The 18135-nt window shown below is 42.0% G+C and overlaps 1 protein-coding gene across 3 annotated transcripts in view; it reads right to left on the minus strand.

Moving 5' to 3' along the window:
• Positions 1-18135, minus strand: part of PPARGC1A (PPARG coactivator 1 alpha) — a 110405-nt gene that overhangs the window by 12811 nt on the left and 79459 nt on the right. Inside the window, exons 8-12 of one of the 3 annotated variants that reach the window (XM_063921740.1) lie at positions 7757-8663; positions 3505-3600; positions 3281-3401; positions 1306-1427; positions 300-451 (exon numbers count right to left, since the gene is read on the minus strand). In XM_063921740.1, the coding sequence (XP_063777810.1) occupies positions 300-451; positions 1306-1427; positions 3281-3401; positions 3505-3600; positions 7757-8663 (1398 nt within the window). The remainder of the gene's footprint in view (positions 1-299; positions 452-1305; positions 1428-3280; positions 3402-3504; positions 3601-7756; positions 8664-18135) is intronic. The other 2 variants (XM_063921749.1, XM_063921757.1) reach the window with 2 other exon arrangements.

Below are 18135 nucleotides of genomic sequence, written 5' to 3' on the forward strand. Positions count from 1 at the left end.
TGGTGAGTTATGTGAGCGCGGCGGAAACAAGCCAATCCCGGGTATCCAGGGATTGACCATTTTTCAATCCCGATACCTACGATTGAAAAAATGGCTCGGGAGTAGCCACCCTACTAATGACCTATGCAGGGACTCTCCTAATGTGGTGTGGTCAGGAGGACTGCTGTAAAAATTTAACAAGCAGCTGGTAGGTGACCAGAGGGCATTCCCACCTGACACTGCTGCTGTGGGATGCTGGGGAACACATAGAGTTTTTGGAGGCAACAGGCAACAGAAGTCACGCATATTAGAACCCGTACCTAAATCTGCATAGTTGGACTTGCAAAACTGCTTTCGTTCGCAAAAGCAAAGCTCAAAGTCGGGTTCATTTGACCTGCGCAGGGTGTATCCATTCTCGAGAGCAGCAAATGCGTCACAGGTGTAGCGGTAGGTGATGAAACCGTAACAGTCTCTGCAAGAAGTAAAGTAAATATCAAATGACTGAGTGCAGTGATTAAAACAAAAGGTCCATCCTCTTACTACACCTACACATGTCACTATGGGGTTTCACAGACTATCTCTGCAGCTTTCATTTATCAGTATGATTGGACTGTCACAAAGCTAAATGTGTTTTTTTAGACAAGCGAGAAAGTCCATTAAACAAGAATAAAGAAGAATAAAGACTTTGGATTCCATGTGGCATGTCACAATTTCTCCAGAGCAGATGATGGCAACCTGTAAGTCCCAACTGTTATGGAACCACAAGTCTCAGCACCTCTGGCTGGTGAGGCAAACTGGGATGTCTAACCCCACATCAAGTACAGGTCAGCAATGGCTGGAGAACCACAAATTAGCTGATTTACATCAATTTATAAATACACTTGTCATTGGTCCTGATCACATAAAGGGTGGTATGCACTAAGCATTGCGACCGTGATGCGGTACATCCCACCACTTACCGCGGACATAATAATCGCACATGTACTTACATATACAATTAGTATCACAAAGGACAGCTCTCCCGATAAGAGCTATCAGGACATCCATGATTAAGACAGCCGAGGGGGGTGCTGGTGGGGATCCGATTGGATCCATCTCAGGGAATATCACGAAAAAAAGCCCATAAGTTTCTCTTGGGTAATGTCACCCAAAGATGGCATTACTCATTGAGCCCTAGCTTCGGAATACTTCACATTCTGTAGCTTAGCACATATGGAAATAAGGTAAAAACCCTCAAAACTGGATTTTCGGGGGTTTTACCACATTTTAAACTTTAGTACATCCCGCCCAAAATTACAAACAATACATGGTTTGGCAAAATCTCACCCGTCATCCCGCAGATTGACTGTACATTCTTCAATTTCACCAAAAACTTCAAACCGGGCTCGCAGTTCCGTACGACTTATGTTAGTTCTCATCTTACCAACATAAATAACTCTATGTTCCTCCTGCAGAGAAATTAAAGGTCATGAATATGCTTTACTTGCGTGAGAAGTTACCCTACCCATTTATTAGACAGACGGACATCTGCTGTTGCACTCATCTTTAAAATCTTACAGCAAATATCCACATTTTGTATGTGTAATCCTAAAACGTTGATGCTGTGGGTCATTTAGTTCTCCACTAAATGGCTTAACACATTTCCTCCAAAGATAGTTGCTATGAGTATAGCTTTTAGGAGAGGAAGGGAAACTATTCTAAAAATAAAAATTATAACACAAAGTCAACCACTCAATTTTGTAGGTGATTTTTAATGATAACATGCGATCTATGGAAATACTCTAAATGTAGCTTTGGCAATTATTTTGTTAACACATTAAGGGGTTAAGAACACAATGCAGTGTGCAGGGCTAAGCATATGTTATACATTGATATAGCAGTAAACTGGGCAATCTATCCCACTTTTTATTAAAAATCCGCTCTATTTGTCATCGTTCTTGGCACCCTACAGTACAAATAATGATAATAATATTAACATAGAATGGTTTATCTGTACATTAAGCAGATGGATGCAAAAAATATTGGGACAATAAAGCAAATGACCAGAGGTTTTTAGATCGCTTTTTAAAAAGGATAATGGTGAATAAATGACTTAAGGGACAGCCTTAATTAAAATGTGAATTTTTTATTATTATTATTATTATACAGCAATGTATATTTTACAGAATGTAGTGAGAATTTGTGTTGCATTCTAGATCCTCTGAAGCAGGGACAAAGAGGCGCTTATAGTATGGTATTTACAATAACTTTCAACCTCTTAACTCATTCTAATGATAAGAAGGTAATAATACCATACATCACGCTTATTGATAAAATCCTTGCTATTTGCCCGGGCTGACATATTGTAACCTCATTGCTACCTATAGTAGACTTATACTGTAATAAACAGCAAGCCAGTGATATACGTGTATTGACCCCAAATGAGTTATGAAGCTATCACTACAAAGCAACCTGTGGAAATCTATAGCATGCATATGCTTTATAGCAGTGTCCTTGAGCACCTGCTCAGACACATGTCACCCTTGCTGGCCTTGACCTTTTGTTAGGTATGTGACCCTAACAACACACTGAATTAACCATTATTCAGACTCACTCAGTAACACCACTGTTCAGCCTTATCAACCCTGCTGCATTATTTAATCAGGCCATGTCTGTTATTATTTATTATCAGTTGTTTATATAGCAAACACATATTATACAGCGCTTTACAGAGAATATTTGGCCATTCACATCAGTCCCTGCCCCAGTAGAGCTTACAATCTGTGTTCCCTACACAGACAATTAGGGACCATTTTTAGTTGGAGCCACAGTTGCCAACATTCCTCCAGGAGGGGGAAGCCTGTTCGGCACAGCAGAAAGGGGGGGATTACTGCAAAAGGGGAGGGAAAGGGGGTAGAGGAGGACGGGCGCAGTTGCACGTTAATCTCAAGAGCATAAGGATGATAAACTTCTAGGGCTTCTGATGCTCTTGACACTTGGGATCCAGTACGGACATAAATATTATGGGGGAGATATATCAAAGCTCAGAGAGAGAGAAGTGGAGAGAGTGAAAGTGAATTAGGGGTCTATTCAAGAAGCAGTGAAAAGAGTAGAGAAGTGTGTCAGTGGAGAAGTTGCCCATGGCAACCAGTCAGCATTGAGGTAATATTTACCAAGTGCATTCTATAAAATTATACGTAGCAGCTGTCTCCACTCATTTCACTGCTTCATGAATAGACCCCTTAATTCATAAAGAAGATATGAAAGATTTTGACAGAGCATGTACACCAGTAAGAGTTTCCTTGAGTCTTTATCTGCTTACAATTGCTTTTTGCCTTTGTCGTTCCCTTTGTTTTGCTCGCTCTGACTCCCGCTTCTCGTACTCCTTGCGGTATTCCTCCCGTCTCAGCCGCTCGTGTTGGTATTCCTCATAACTGTCATATCTAGAAAGTGAAAGGGCACATTGAGCTATGGGGGCCGTGCATAATCTCACCATTCCAGCTGATGTTAAAAGTCATGAGCAACAAGTGAAATGGAGTCCTGTACCTGGGTCTGCGACTGTATGGGGATCTTGACCGTGATTGTGTATATACTGGAGAACTGTTCTGTCTGCAGTGATCTGTCTCATAGCAGCAGCAAGACCTTAGAACAAGAATAATAAACAATCAGGATAGGAGCTCACTGGCAAATGAAGGCAGATCACTGTACTACGCGCAATCAGTTCTAGAATTCTAGAAGTAGCTGAGAAGTCACAGACTGCTGAACTGCAATAACACTGGGAAGTCAACAGAAAATCATGAGTGGCAACCAGTCCATCTGAAAGGCTAGTTACGCTGAGCCTGGTTGCTGCTTGTGATATGAACTCTTAAACAAGAAGCAAAATTCTACTACATGGGCCGTGTAGATAAGTAGATACATTGTAGCTTATCAGATACTGAATTACCATAATTAACATTAAAATTGTAGCTATTGTTAATCATGGCATATTTTCTCCATGATTTTCTCCAAAGAACAACTTAGTAATTTTGTTGATCACTTTATTCACACTTGTTTTACACCAAACCAAGTAAGGAAAATACTGGGACATTACGGTGTTAACTGTTTTTGATATAGCATACAATCTGACGCTGTAATAGATGTGTACGGTAAAACTATGCACCCATAATTACAAATCTCATTTTGCAGCCTACCACATTAATAATAAAATAATGACCTAATACTCCAGCTTCTGTGGAACTACACATCTCAGCATGCCTGTCACAGTTTAGCATGTCCTAATAGCAAAACTGAGGCAGTGCATGGATGCTGCATGTTGCCTACCCCTGATCCAGTACATGTGTTACGGTAGTGCCTTACCATGCCGTGTTAATCAACGGCTTCCACTTTAACCGCCTCCCTTTACATACAAGGGTGGTTCAATAAGTATGATAACAAGACCTCTCATGCGTGTAATGTTCTCTATTTTATTCTAGTTTCTCACCAGGCCAGAGCAGGTAGACCACTGCCTCCCCTCATGGCCATTAGACTGCGCCTCATATCAGTCATATTGTCCCAACAGGGGCGGATCCAGAAAAAAATGATAGGGGGGGCACCATAGAAGGGGCAAGTACATTTGCGTGCGGCTTCGGTGCATGTGAGGTGGCGCTCCTTATACAATGCCCACAGTTGTAGCGCTCATTATGCAATGTCCACTGTACTGGTAGTGCCCGTTATATAGACCCCATAGTAGTGGTGCCCCTTATGCAATGCTCGTATTGCCCCCAGTAGTAATGTTGCCTGTAGTAATGCCCCCAGTCATTTAGCACCCTAGTAGTTATGCCCCCAGTGGTAATGCCCCTGCAGTTATGACCCCAGTAGTTTACACCCACCCCTTTAATTTAGCCTCCCAGTGGTAATGCCCCCTGTAGTTTGCCCCATTGTAGTTTAGCCCCTGTAGTTATGCCCCCCTTGTAGTTTAGCCCCCAGTAGTAATGCCCCCAGTAGTTTGGCCCCTGTAGTTATCCCCCAGTAATTTGGCCCCTGTAGTTATGCCCCCTGTAGTTTAGCCCCCAAGTAGTAATGCCCCTGTAGTTACGCCGCCAGTAGTAATGCCCTCCTGTAGTATGCCCCCAGTAGTTAGCCCCTTTGTAGTTGACCCCCATTAATAATGTCCCCCAGTAGTTTGCCCCCAGTAGATGCCCCCCAGTAATAATGTCCCCCAGTAGATGCCCCCCAGTAATAATGTCCTCCCAGTAGTTTGCACCCAGTAGTAATGCCCCCTAGGAGTTTGCCCCCAATAGACGACCCCCCAGTAGTAATGCCCCCAGTAGATGCCCCCCAGTAATAATTCCCCCAGTAGATGGCCCCCAGTAAAAATGTCCCCCAGTAGCTGCCCCCAGTAGTAATGCCCCCAATAGATGACCCCCCAGTAGTAATGCCCCCTGTAGATTCCCCCAGTAATAATGCCCCCAGTAGTAATGCCCCTTGTTGATGCCCCCCCAGTAGTAATGTCCCCCCGTAGTTTGCCCCCAGTAGATGCCCCCGCTGCATTAAGGAAGATAAAAAACTGCATACTTACCGAACCCCGTTCCCGCTTCCAGACTTCCTCCTGGCGTCCTCTCCTCAGCACTATGAGAGAGACGTCATGACTGACGTCTCTCCCATAGCGCACGCCGCACAGTGACAGCGCCGGAAGCCGAAGCTCAGTACTGAGCTCCTGCCTCCGGCTGCCGCTGTGCAGGGAGACGGGCGCCCGCTGGTAACACAATCTCAGCGGGCGCCCGTCATCTCCCTGTGCGGAGCTGGCGCCGAGGGAGAATGGGGGACGGAGGCCACAAATTACAGGGGGGGCACGGGCCCGAGTGCCCCCCAACCTGGATCCGCCACTGTGTCCCAACATGATGAACTGAACATTTCAGCGGGTACTGTGCGTAACAAGCTCAGCAAGCCGTCATGTCCTGGTTTCAGGCACTTGCCGGGATAGATGCCTTGGTGTACCGTTGGCACAAATGCTTAGACAAGTATGGGCATTATGTGGAAAAATAATCTGTACCGAAGGATTCAGTAAGAGATCCCCACGGTCAGGATCTCGAAGGTCATGAGACCGAAACCGGGATCCTGAAGGCGAGCGCAGCGTGTCCCCTTCAGGGTGGTGGCGTGGACCACCCCCTTTAGTGGGTATTCCCTGCCCCAGCTGGGATTCCAACCGCCGGGATTCCCCTGGCTGTCAGGGTTCTGGCATAGGTATCCTGACCGCCGGGATTCCGACAGTCGGGAAACTAACTGCTTCCCGTACCAAGGCCTGTTAATTATATGTATATGTATAAGCTGAATAAATGTACGCAATGAGAGGTTTTATTACCTTATTTATTGAACCACCCCTGTATTACTCAGGCTGAATATGTCTGCCCACATCTAAATGCAGATATTTTGGATATACTGCAGAGAGGAGAACCGGAACAATGTAGATAGATAACAGATCTAAGAACAAGCAGGCCAGAAATTCTCAGTTAATGTACTTATTTATTTTTGTGTGTCTTTTTTCTGCTCGGCTTCTAACAACAACGAGCATTAAAAAAATAATAGCACAAAATGTGTTGCACCATGCACATAATCTAAAGTATACCGAGAACTGTCGCAGAACGGTTTAACACGTACCACAGAGAATTAGAAGTCACAGTCAGATCAATAAGGATGTTTCATTAATTAATGTCCGTTAATTCGTTGCAGGCTGTGCTGGGTGTGTTCACTGACCTGCAGCGTGTATGTTTCGAGGGAATGTGCATGACGTAGATTTTGCTCCAATGGACCATTATACAACCTAAGGCTGGCTGCCCTGGTATTGCTACATTTTACTCCAATACATTACTATCTTTTCTGTGCATCAGGCAAAGTGTGTTGGACATTCCTCAAAGAGAATGTAGCGCTCCGGTTATTGTGTACATTCTAATTCCTGCACCAGTATGCATTCCCTTCATTCTGTCGGCCACATTCTTGACCAGTCTAAACACTACATGGGCTATTTTTTAAAGTAAACTGACACTGTATTTAGGGCAAAGCAGTTCAGACAAACAGTTTTTTTTTATTGCAAGGGTTAATTATTAAAGCTTAATAAATAGTAGTCTCTGCTACAGGACTGATAGAGAAAATCAGAGATTATGACAGCGAGAAGACGTCATCAAATTGATAAATACTGGATAGATGTGTTTGCCAAATTATATTAAGCCTATTTCTAATTAAAAGTAACCTGACATAGTTAATGTATGCATTATTTAATATGCCATATTACATATATTTTACATATATATTACATATATTTTACATATATATTACATATATTTTACAACCCGCTATGGAGACCACCTGCACAAATCTCCTAAAAGATTGGTCGTTCAGTTTGAAGTCTTCTGCTAGAAAACACAGTAAGCTGTCTAAAGCATTGAATAGACTGGACTGTCCACTAAACTGGTTGTACTCATACACAAGCGGCCACTAAATGTAAATGCATCACAAAGTGCCCCATATTTCATGGCGGGCCAATGATCCTAGACATCAACAAGGATGATCAGCTTAGGAAGACCTGCAGCTATGCCAGATAAAAAAAAGTACCGACCCATTATTTTGGTGGCTACTCTTGATTGGACAGTTTGGTTGACTACACTAAATTGGACAGCCAAACCCACACAGAGAACAGTTTTGATCCCAAATTCAGAAATTAAACGTATTACATTATTAAAAAAAGTTGCCAGGTGGAGTAGGGAATTCTACAGAACACGTACAGGAATAATAACATCTACATGTAACCATCAATTTCACCTACCCTGATGAAGATCTGCTGGATGGAGATCTGGACCTTGAACGTGAATATGGTGACCGGGAAGATGATCTGTGCTGAGTTAAAGATCTAGACCTGGATCGACAACATATCCTATGAGACCGCTGCGAAAGTAAGGATGATGGTGGGGACACGGAATATCTGCTTGGAGAATTGAAGGTAGAGCATGAAGGGGATACATCGAATAACGAATAGGATTGTATTCCATCCCAGGTATAGCACAGTTTATCATTCTCATCCTCGCTGTCATCAAGCAAACTATCCATAGCCAGTCCGGAAGTTAAAAACATAGGTAGTCTAGAGAACTGATCATTGCTGTAATCATTGTTTTCCAGGTCTCTGTTTTTGTTCTCCTCATCATAAACCGCTTGCGTCGGGTTCCCAAAGTGCTTATTGAGTTCCGCACGGATTTCCTGGTCTTGCAGGGGTTTTCGGCTGCTGTTTTGAGAACTTGGCATGGATACTTCCAAACTGTCCTTTGGATTCTGTACTTGATCACTTGAGGAATAAACTTGCAATTTTTTCCCAGGCAAAGAATCCTTACATTCAAGTTGTCTAGTGGCCTGTAATTCTTGTGATAAGCTAATATGTATTTCTGATTTTGAATTCATAAACTGACAGTAGTCATGGTCTCCAAAAAGTCGTAAACTAGGTCGTTTAACTTTTTTCTCCTCTTGCCCAATGGCCACTGAGGTCTTTCTAAGCTGTGCGTACAGTTCAGATTGTTCGGGACCTTTTTTTGAGTTAATAACTTGGAGACTGGAAGACTCAATGTAGCGAGATTTCTTAGCAGGTGGCACAGCGGACTTGCAAGAAGCCTTAGGCTTGGGAGAAGTTCTGAATGGGCTATCTTGGTTGGCTTTGTGAGGTGGGGTTGTTGGTGGAGTTAGTCCTAGAACCAAAAGGAAAAGTCAAGTTCATTAGTGACGTGCAATATATCCAGTGGTCATTGATAAATTGGGGAAAAAGGTCAATAGATTATTTAGAAATACACAAAGCTCTTTTCTTTTTTCCAGAGAAGTGGGTCAAAACATGGACTACAAAAAATGAAGAACACAATCTCTATGATATTGTCTGAAACATTTATTGTACACAAAGTTTTCCTAAGCGGTAATCTTTTTTTCCCTTTATTTTCTTACAGTGCAACTCTCTAAAACATTTTGACTTACTGTATAACAGCTATAGACCAGACACACATGCTGCAATACGACTGTTCAACACAAACGCCCCACAACGAGATACATTTCCAATTTGCCCACACAATGAATGATTGTTTAGTGGATGGGCACAATGAACTGAATTGCAAGCGTAATGTAAACTGAGGCAGCCAGGTCATGCAACAGATTTTCAGGGGGAAAACAACACTTAAGGAATCAGTTTAAAAATGGGATTTTTCTCACTTCAAAACTAATTTTGTGGAATCTACACTACTGTTACATGAAATAATGATGGATGTGAACAGTGTACTTCACACTAAAATAAAAGTTTGCTTTGTGTAAGTAATGATAGGGGCGCCAGTTCACTTGCTGCCACGGGCAGCAGAATGGCTAGGCATACCTCTGGTTGAAAGGGCATGTTTCCTGTCCTTAGATGACCACACACACAGAGGATTTGCCTTCTGGTACAATCAGCTGATCAATCTGATTAAATGTTTTGGGTCCACACGTGCGGATGTTTCAGATCAGTGTAGTCTATAACAACAGAATGTGTCACCAGTTTAAGCCTTAGTGGACAATCCCCATTCACTTTTACTATTAAAAACCGAAAATAGTATGTCAACAGATCATCCAATAGCAAGATCATCCAATAGCAAGCAGCCAGTGGTTTTAAAGGGTATATTTACTAAAGTGCAGGTTTACAGAAGTGGAGATGTTGCCATAGTAACCAGATTCTAGCTATTATCTATCTTCTAGAAGGTGCTAGATAAATGATAAGTAGAGTCTGACTGGTTGCTATGGGCGACACTCCACTTCTATAAACCTGCACTTTAGTAAATATACCCCTAGAACTGTATTACTTGAAATAGATCTGCTGCCTGCAATCACCTGCTGAAAACAAGGAAACAATTTGACAACTGACAGATTGCTTGGGAATGACTGACCTTCCTCATATTAATCTAAAACGCTCCATTTTCCATTACAGACACCTTCACTCAACTTATTTCATGTCAGAAGGTACATTATCCGTGGAGGTCTAAATTAATGCTTTACTTTCCTTTTCATTAGTTCCACATTAACTGTTGCATTCCATTATGATTTTATGTTCTGATTGATTACGATACCTAATTGTGCATCAGGAATAGAGAGGTTCATTCTAGAAATGAAACATGTTCAGTGAAGGTAGAGCAGAGAATCCAGCAAAGCAATGAGATGACTTTTATTTCCTTCAACTTATGCAATTTGTTTACTTAAAATGCAAACAGAGAAGTAATAACATTAAATCATTAGCTATAGGGGATGTAAATAATATGCTTTTTCTCATTTACTTTCTGCACATTTCTCTCTAAATAAAAAAAACAAAAACAAAGTATAATTAGCACTATTAAGTAATTATGTTTACAGACACACCAGGCTATTGATATTAAAACAAGCATAATTATATCTTGATGTTTTTAATGAAAAACTTCATTAAAATAGAAAAGGGTGGGGGTAATTAATGTGGCTGTGCTCCTCCTTTTTCGTTTTTCTGCCTAATCTACCACCAGTAACTAAGAGGAACATAGATGTGTGACACTGGCAGGCAACAGTCCAGCAACACAACTATTGCACACTGCATCAGCATAAGTAATATATATATATATATATATATATATATATAAAAAAATATATATATATATAAATGCAATGGTTCCCTGGGTCGAGACCAGCGAGAAACCCCTCCTTCCGAAAGAAACCAGACCGCGCAGGTCGGTTTTATAAAGGTGCTTATGTTCACAGCATAGCACCTTGATAAAAATGCCCTGCGTGGCATTGTAACATCAATACTTCACTATGGCTTTTATTGCACTTTAATACAGTAACTTATGTACAAAGACGGTTGAGTGCTGCCTGGTTTGTTCAGAAGGAGGGGAGACTCACTAGTCTCGACCCAGGGAACCAGTCATAATAGTAATGAGTGCCTATTTTTGACATATATATATATATTGTATATATAATAAAGTTGTAGTGATGGTTAATTTAATATGCGACACTTGTATATCTGTGTGAGACTGAGTCACTGAATCTGTATATGAAGTGCTAGTATGCAGAGCCCGTGGCTTTTTTCCATGTCAAGTCCTGTTATGCTTCATATACAGCCTCAGTCGCACGCAGTTATACTAGTGTCACATATCACACTAACCAGCACACTCTCCTTGTGCTTCCTAGTCACACTGCGTTGCGACTAAGACACATTTTCGGCAAAAATAGACGCCCAGAGCTAACGGGAGTTGCACTGGACCTGTCAGCTCATCCGCGACAGGCATCTCCTGCTGCGTGGCGTATGGAGGCTAGATGTATAAGGACAAATCTGTATCCTGCTGAATAAAGCACACAGGCACTTGAAGTTGCATTGAAAGTTTAATGTCTGATCCAACACTTCAGAAGAAATGTCATATTAGACATGAAATGCTAGAAGTAACTTTAAATGACTGTGTGCTTTATTCTCGCTGATAAGTCTGAGAATACCAAATGTATTGTTATTACATGCAAACAGGAGGGGAACCTCAGCTGCACTTGGGGTGGATGCCAGTCATTGGGACGGCAGAAATATATAGAGCATTGTGCTCCTGCATATCTACCACTCTGGTCTATTTACTAAGCCTTGGATGGAGATAAAGCAGTGAAAAGTGTGGAGAAGTGAGCCAATGGCAACCAATCAGCATTGACGTAACATCTATTACTATACAATTGTACAGAGCAGCTTATTGGTTGCCATGGGCAAATCTCCACTGGCTCACTTCTCCACACTTTCACTGCTTCATGAATAGACCCCATAATCTCTATCCACTTTATCTCCATCCAAGCTTTAGTAAATAGACCCCTAAGCGTGGATGGCCTTTCCATAGATCCAAGACTGTTGACCTAGGCTTTTAAAAGTAGCTTCTGCATAAGTGGCCTAGACAGGTAACACAAGTTATGTTTCATTACAAGAAGTGCCCTGAAAGTCACACATTCTTGCTAAACAAGGTACCCAAGAAAGTCTAAATATGACCTCCAGTCTTCTGTGGTTGTTTCCTCCCACACCTGTTTTGTTTTATTTATGTTTTTGTTGCTTCCGAGCTGCAGTAGATTGATGAAAGGACAGGTGACTGTTATCGTCTGTGGGCTGACAAAACACAGTACAGCACACTGTTATCACACTTGCACAAACTATAGGCAGTGAAGCTCCTCTCCGAATGAAATTCTGACTATGGTTTTTATTGCTGCCTATTTTCTTTTGTCAAAGGAGCCTGCTGTGCACAGCTACAAATAGCTGCCATTACCCAGAATGTAATGGGTGTCAGACAAATCACATAACACAAACAATCAACACTATGTAGGCCATATTTCAGCAGAGCACAACCTTAGCAGTATTTATGATTACGGCATTGAAATGTGTTCTATAATAAACAAGTGGCTCTATATCACTCACACTTATGGCATTTTTTGCACTCAAATCTGTAGCTAGTTTTATGTGTTTTCCAGTCATTATTTCTGAGCTGCCTTTCGGAAAGGGTACAGGACGCACATTTTTATTTCGGTATTACAGAATGGATTTGTCGGAGACAATTACTAGCGCTTTTGCGTTTCTAAGTGAGGAACTGTTTGATAGTGACTTGTGGTGTCCTGCGAATTAAAGGTTATGATCAGAAAAAGGATTGATGAGTGTTTAATAACCAGAAAGGCAATCCTGTACTCCAACGCTAAGAACCAAACATTTCCACAAGGATCCAATGTTTGCGTGCATGTAGAACAGCGCTACGTCACATCATGTTAAACAAGATCAAACTTGTCTATTCTCCTTAACTGCCCTGCAATAGATGCCTAGCAGGAATAAAAAGACATGCTGGATGTGGCTTGATTTGCATCATCAAGCAGATGGGGTAATTGAGTACAATGACACTACGTGGCTTTTATCAAAGATTAAAGAACTTGGTAGAACTTTAGAAATGTTGGTCCTATTTATTTATTATTTATTTATTTATTAACAGTTTCTTATATAGCGCAGCATATTCCGTTGCGCTATATTCTATCACTTAGATATACTGATGGCTGCTTTTCTGTTTGGCTTTTACTCATTAGAAATGAATATAGCTAAATGCTACACGTCCTCTCTACCGAAATGTGACGGAGACTTCAGGGTTTCGCCTCACTTCCTTCTGACGTTGGCAGTGCCTTGCTGATGTATTTTGCTGCAAATTGCATCATCAATGTGCAACAATGCAGATGGTGGTGAGGCTGTTATAATGATGCAGAACGCACTTAAGGCTGCAGATTTAAAGTGCCAATAATTTAAAAGGTAAAACCAAGCTGGTTCACAGCTCTCGCAAGCTATTACATATACCCCACAAAGTACAACGTTCCTCAGCAATGTCACTAGTAAAATCATAGGCTACATTTTATAGGGCCTTATTCCTGTATATATGCAATTGCGATTTTCTAGGCTAAATTTAGCAAGTGAAGCTGGCGCCCAGGAATGAAAAGAGACGCACACCGGAGCCATCGCAAACTCATTCGCAATTGCGTACACATTCACAGCCTATATGCAAACATGAGGAACTTCGAGGTTAAGGTTTGGCCTATGATTACACAAACTGGACAAAATAGTAGCGACGCAGGTGCAATGTTTTTGCATTTACGAGCCGAAGGGAGATACACTCCCTAGAAACGACCATGACACACCTGTGTTTTTCCAACCAGTCCCCGTTAACACCTCCAAACAGTCACTTCTTGCCAACCAATTTTACGTGAGATCCTCATCGCGTGAGGGATCGCAGCGGCACCTTGACGCATGCGCAGTGCGATCTCAGCACATGCGCAGTCTGCTGATAATTGCTACGTTGCGAGAACATTGGCCATTGCGTGCAAACATGAATTAGGCCAACAGGCAACAGGTATACTGCTTCATCCACCCAGAAATAAGTATTATGGGGTGTATTCAATTAGTACCGTTTATTTCAACCTGTCGAAAAAACTGCACTTTTCGCCTGTTTTTAGGTCGAATTTACATTAGATATAGGGGGTAATTCCGAGTTGATCGCAGCAGCAAATTTGTTAACAGTTGGGCAAAACCATGTGCACTGCAGGTGTGGCAGATATAACATGTGCACAGAGAATTAGATTTGGGTGGGGTGTGTTCAAAATAAAATCTAAATTGCAAAAATAAAGCAGCCAGTATTTACCCTGCACAGAAACAAAATAACCCACCCAAATCTAACTCTCTCTGCAAATGTTATATCTGCCCCCCCTGCAGTGCACATGGTTTTACCCAACTGCTAACAAATTTGATGCTGCGATCAACTCGGAATTACCCCCATAGTCAATGCCCGTCACATTTTTTCAACTGCCCGAAAAATCCGTGGATCGGCAAATTTGTCACTGATACACGCATTTTGTCGAATTTATGGGTATTTTCACCCATTTTTAGGTCCGTTTTCGCCTGTAATGATTCAAAGAAAAAAAAAATGGCCGAAAATGGATCAAAAACGAGTGAAAACGCCCGCTATTGAATACATATCGGTTGAATTAGTGCCGATTTTCCGACTGTTGGAAAATTCGGCACTAATTGAATATCCCCCTTAGTCTTTACGTGGAAAGTAAAATAAAAAAAGAGATATAACCTCAGAGTTCAACAGATATTTCTACAATAAAAAAAACTCTGCTGCTGTTTTAGCAATATTCCATGAATCATTAGCAAAAATTTCTCAGTAAGCACAATACAAATGTAAACCAGCGGCACCTACAAACCAGCATAAACCACTGACCAGCATAAACTTAAGCTATGTAAATTTAAGCTTATAAAAACAGACAAAGAAGTATAAGCGGCATACCAGTGTAAACCATAAACCAGCATAAGGATGAACAAGTGTAAACTCTGACCCAGCATAAGCTATAAATCAGCATAAGCTATGACTGAAAGTTGTATCCTGGTGATGATCTGCAAAACCCTGTCACACTGGCAGCTATGAGACACAATCATTTAATACAAAGAGTATCAGACACTAGCACGGCTGCCTAGGCCTGAGGCAAATAAAACTCAGGTCTCCAGCGACACAAAGACGCACACACATAGCCAGCGACAGCCATTTTTATCTTTAAAGATGTACATCTTACAATTTGTAAACAACAACATCCGAGGAGACAGCAACAAAGAATAAAAAACTCAGTTTTTTTTAGTGAAAAAGAAAATAATATCACAATTCGATTCAACAGTAAAAACTATGTTTTATCCTTTACATCTCTCAACGGGATGTTCTAAGTCAGGAAATCTAGGTAACAAGTTGTTTTTACAAGTGCTTCTACATGGTGAGGAGTCTGTACTTTTTCAATTCTACATTCTACAAGGGAACAGACAGACAGGTCAGATGAGGATAAAGCTAAAACAGTACAATATTTAACTACTTAAACCAGAAGACTAAGGTGGTCATTCCGAGTTGATCGCTCGCTGACGTTTTTCGCAGAGCAGCGAACAGGTCACTACTGCGTATGCACCTCAATGCGCAGGCGCGTCGTACGGGTACAAAGCGGATTGTTGCTGGGTGATGGATTTTACAAAGAATTCATTCGCACATCCGATCGCAAGGATATGGACAGGAAGAGGGCGTTTATGGGTGGCAACTGACTGTTTTCAGGGAGTGTTTAGAAAAACGCAGGCGTGTCCAGGCGTTTGCAGGGCGGGTGTCTGATGTCAATTCCGGTACCAAAAAGACTGAAGTGATCGCGAGGGCTGAGTAAGTCCAGAGCTACTCAGAAACTGCAAAAAACGTTTTCGTCCCACTCGGCTACACAGGCGTTCGCACACTTGCAAAGCGAAAAACACTCCCCCGTGGGCGGCGGCTATGCGTTTGCACGACTGCTAAAAGTAGTTAGCAGCGATCAACTCGGAATGACCCCCTAAATCAAGACCATAAAGGTACATTATATGTATACTTGATTGTTTTTTTCTTTTTAAACATGTACATTCTGTGTAACTGTTCTTGCTCTATAAAACTGCTAAATTTTTCTACATAGAAACATAGAAACATAGAATTTGTCGGCAGATAAGAACCACTTGGCCCATCTAGTCTGCCCCTTTTTTTCTACAATTTTTTCTATCGATTTAGTGACCCTGGCAGCGACTCAGAGATGTTTCTTAGCAGGCTGAAAACGCTTTGGTTGCTGCAAATTTTAACAGCACAGTGTATGGAATTGTGGGCCATTGTAGGGGAGTCTGCATACCTGTTGTGGAAGGAGCAGGGCATATTAGTAGTATGGTCCTGTTGAGTGCGGATTAAGCCCATGCAATGCTTACTTTTTTATGCACATGTAAAAATGAGACTTCAGATTAGTTAAAAAAATATAAAGGGACAGGGCAGGTGCATTTACCTAGGGTGAAAGGTGTTCCCTGTTTTAAAAGAGGTGCACAGCCTTTTCTCCCCCCAAATAGTCTATGGGGGTATCCAAATAGCCGTGGCTAACCATATTGCCGGGGGCTATCCTATTAGTCCCAATGCAGCGGGCTCCACCCCGATGCCGGTATTTATTGCGGATTATGCTTCGGGTGACTTATCCCCGATACCATGTGTCTTACTGCACTTTGGGGCAGATGTATTAAGCCTGGAGGAGTGGTAAAGTGGAAGGTGATCACGCACCAGCCAGTTAGCTCCTGTCATTTTTCAAACCCAGCCTGTAAGTTAACAGTTAAGTGCTGATTGGCTGATGCGTTATCACCTTCCACTTTGTCACTTCTCCAGGCTTAATAAATCTGCCCCTCAGTTAGTTAATAACACACTCGGGGTGATTGCATTTACCTAAATGGGGGTACACATGGAGAGATCCGTGCTTAAATTCTAAGCATTCTGACTAGATTGCTTAGAAATTAAGCACGGATCTCTCCGTGTGTAGGGTGTTGGCTACAGCGATGCGCGGTCCCACGCGTCGCTATCGCCGACTCTAGATTTGGCATGCATGCCAAATCTAGTGAGATCGCTCATTTCACCGCTGGGTGAAATGAGCGCCCCCCCTTGCTTAGCACACATCGCGCGTGCTGAGCGGGGGGAGAGATATGTGCTGAGTGGTCTGTGCTAGATTGCTCAGCACACATCTCCCCCATGTGTACAGGGCTTAAGACAAAGAGTTTATTAAACAGACATGCAACAATCCATAGCAGGCTATCAGAGCTTAGATCTGACCAATCTAAGGTAACAAGGACAATAAGAGCAAATACACCTCAAATAATCCTCATTAACACACTTTTCAATCACTAACTATAGCAGTGATGGCTAACCTTGACACTCCACAACAGCTGTAGTGTCAAGGTTAGCCATCACTGAGCATGAGAACCACATAACAAAATCTGATGAATAATTTATTATGGGCTCTTAACCACTAGCGTAGTGGTTCCCAAACTGTGTGCCTAGGCACCCTGGGGTTCCTCAGGACACTAGCAGGGGTGTCTTGCATTGGTGGTCCAGGACCAATAGTCATAGTAATAGACAAAACCAGTGCTTGTGGCTGCCAATTATAAAATATGAGGACAAACAGAAGCAAATACTGTCCCGCACCACACTAAAGAGACTAAGGGTGACACATAAACATAATTTACTTATTGTTTTCTAAAATTCTCAAAGAAACTTTTGGCCTAGGGGTGCCGTGAAAAAATTCTGATACTCTAGGGCGCCATGATTAAAAAAAGTTTGGTAACCACTGCACTAGCGCATTCAAAATTTCAACGCGTTTCACTCTGAGATCTATGTACTCAGCCTTGTAGCGAGGTATAGGGGACGGAGATAAAGTCCCAGCCAATCAACTCATAACTGTCATTTTTAAACACAGCCTGTAACATGGCAGTTAGGAGCTCATCGGCTGGCATTTTATCACTGTCACTTTATTTCTCCCCAAGGCTTAGTACATAGGCCCCACAGTATTTGTAAAAGCACAATGCATCAAAAGCACATGAAAAACAATCTACGAATGCACCACTAAAAAAACTCTAAAGGATGTGTTAGTAATCTGGCACGTTTACTCACTGTCAAAGCTAGGGTGACCATATTATCCCTTTTACCTGGCACGCTCATGGATTACACAGATTCTGTGGCTGATAAAAACCAGCTGAAATGTAGGCTTGAAGTCAGCCAGCCACAGAACCTGTGTAATCCATAAGCGTCCCAGGTAAAAGGGATAATATGGTCACCCTATCAAAGTGCT

This window comes from Pseudophryne corroboree, chromosome 1 (assembly GCF_028390025.1).
Source record: "Pseudophryne corroboree isolate aPseCor3 chromosome 1, aPseCor3.hap2, whole genome shotgun sequence".
NCBI lineage: Eukaryota > Metazoa > Chordata > Amphibia > Anura > Myobatrachidae > Pseudophryne > Pseudophryne corroboree.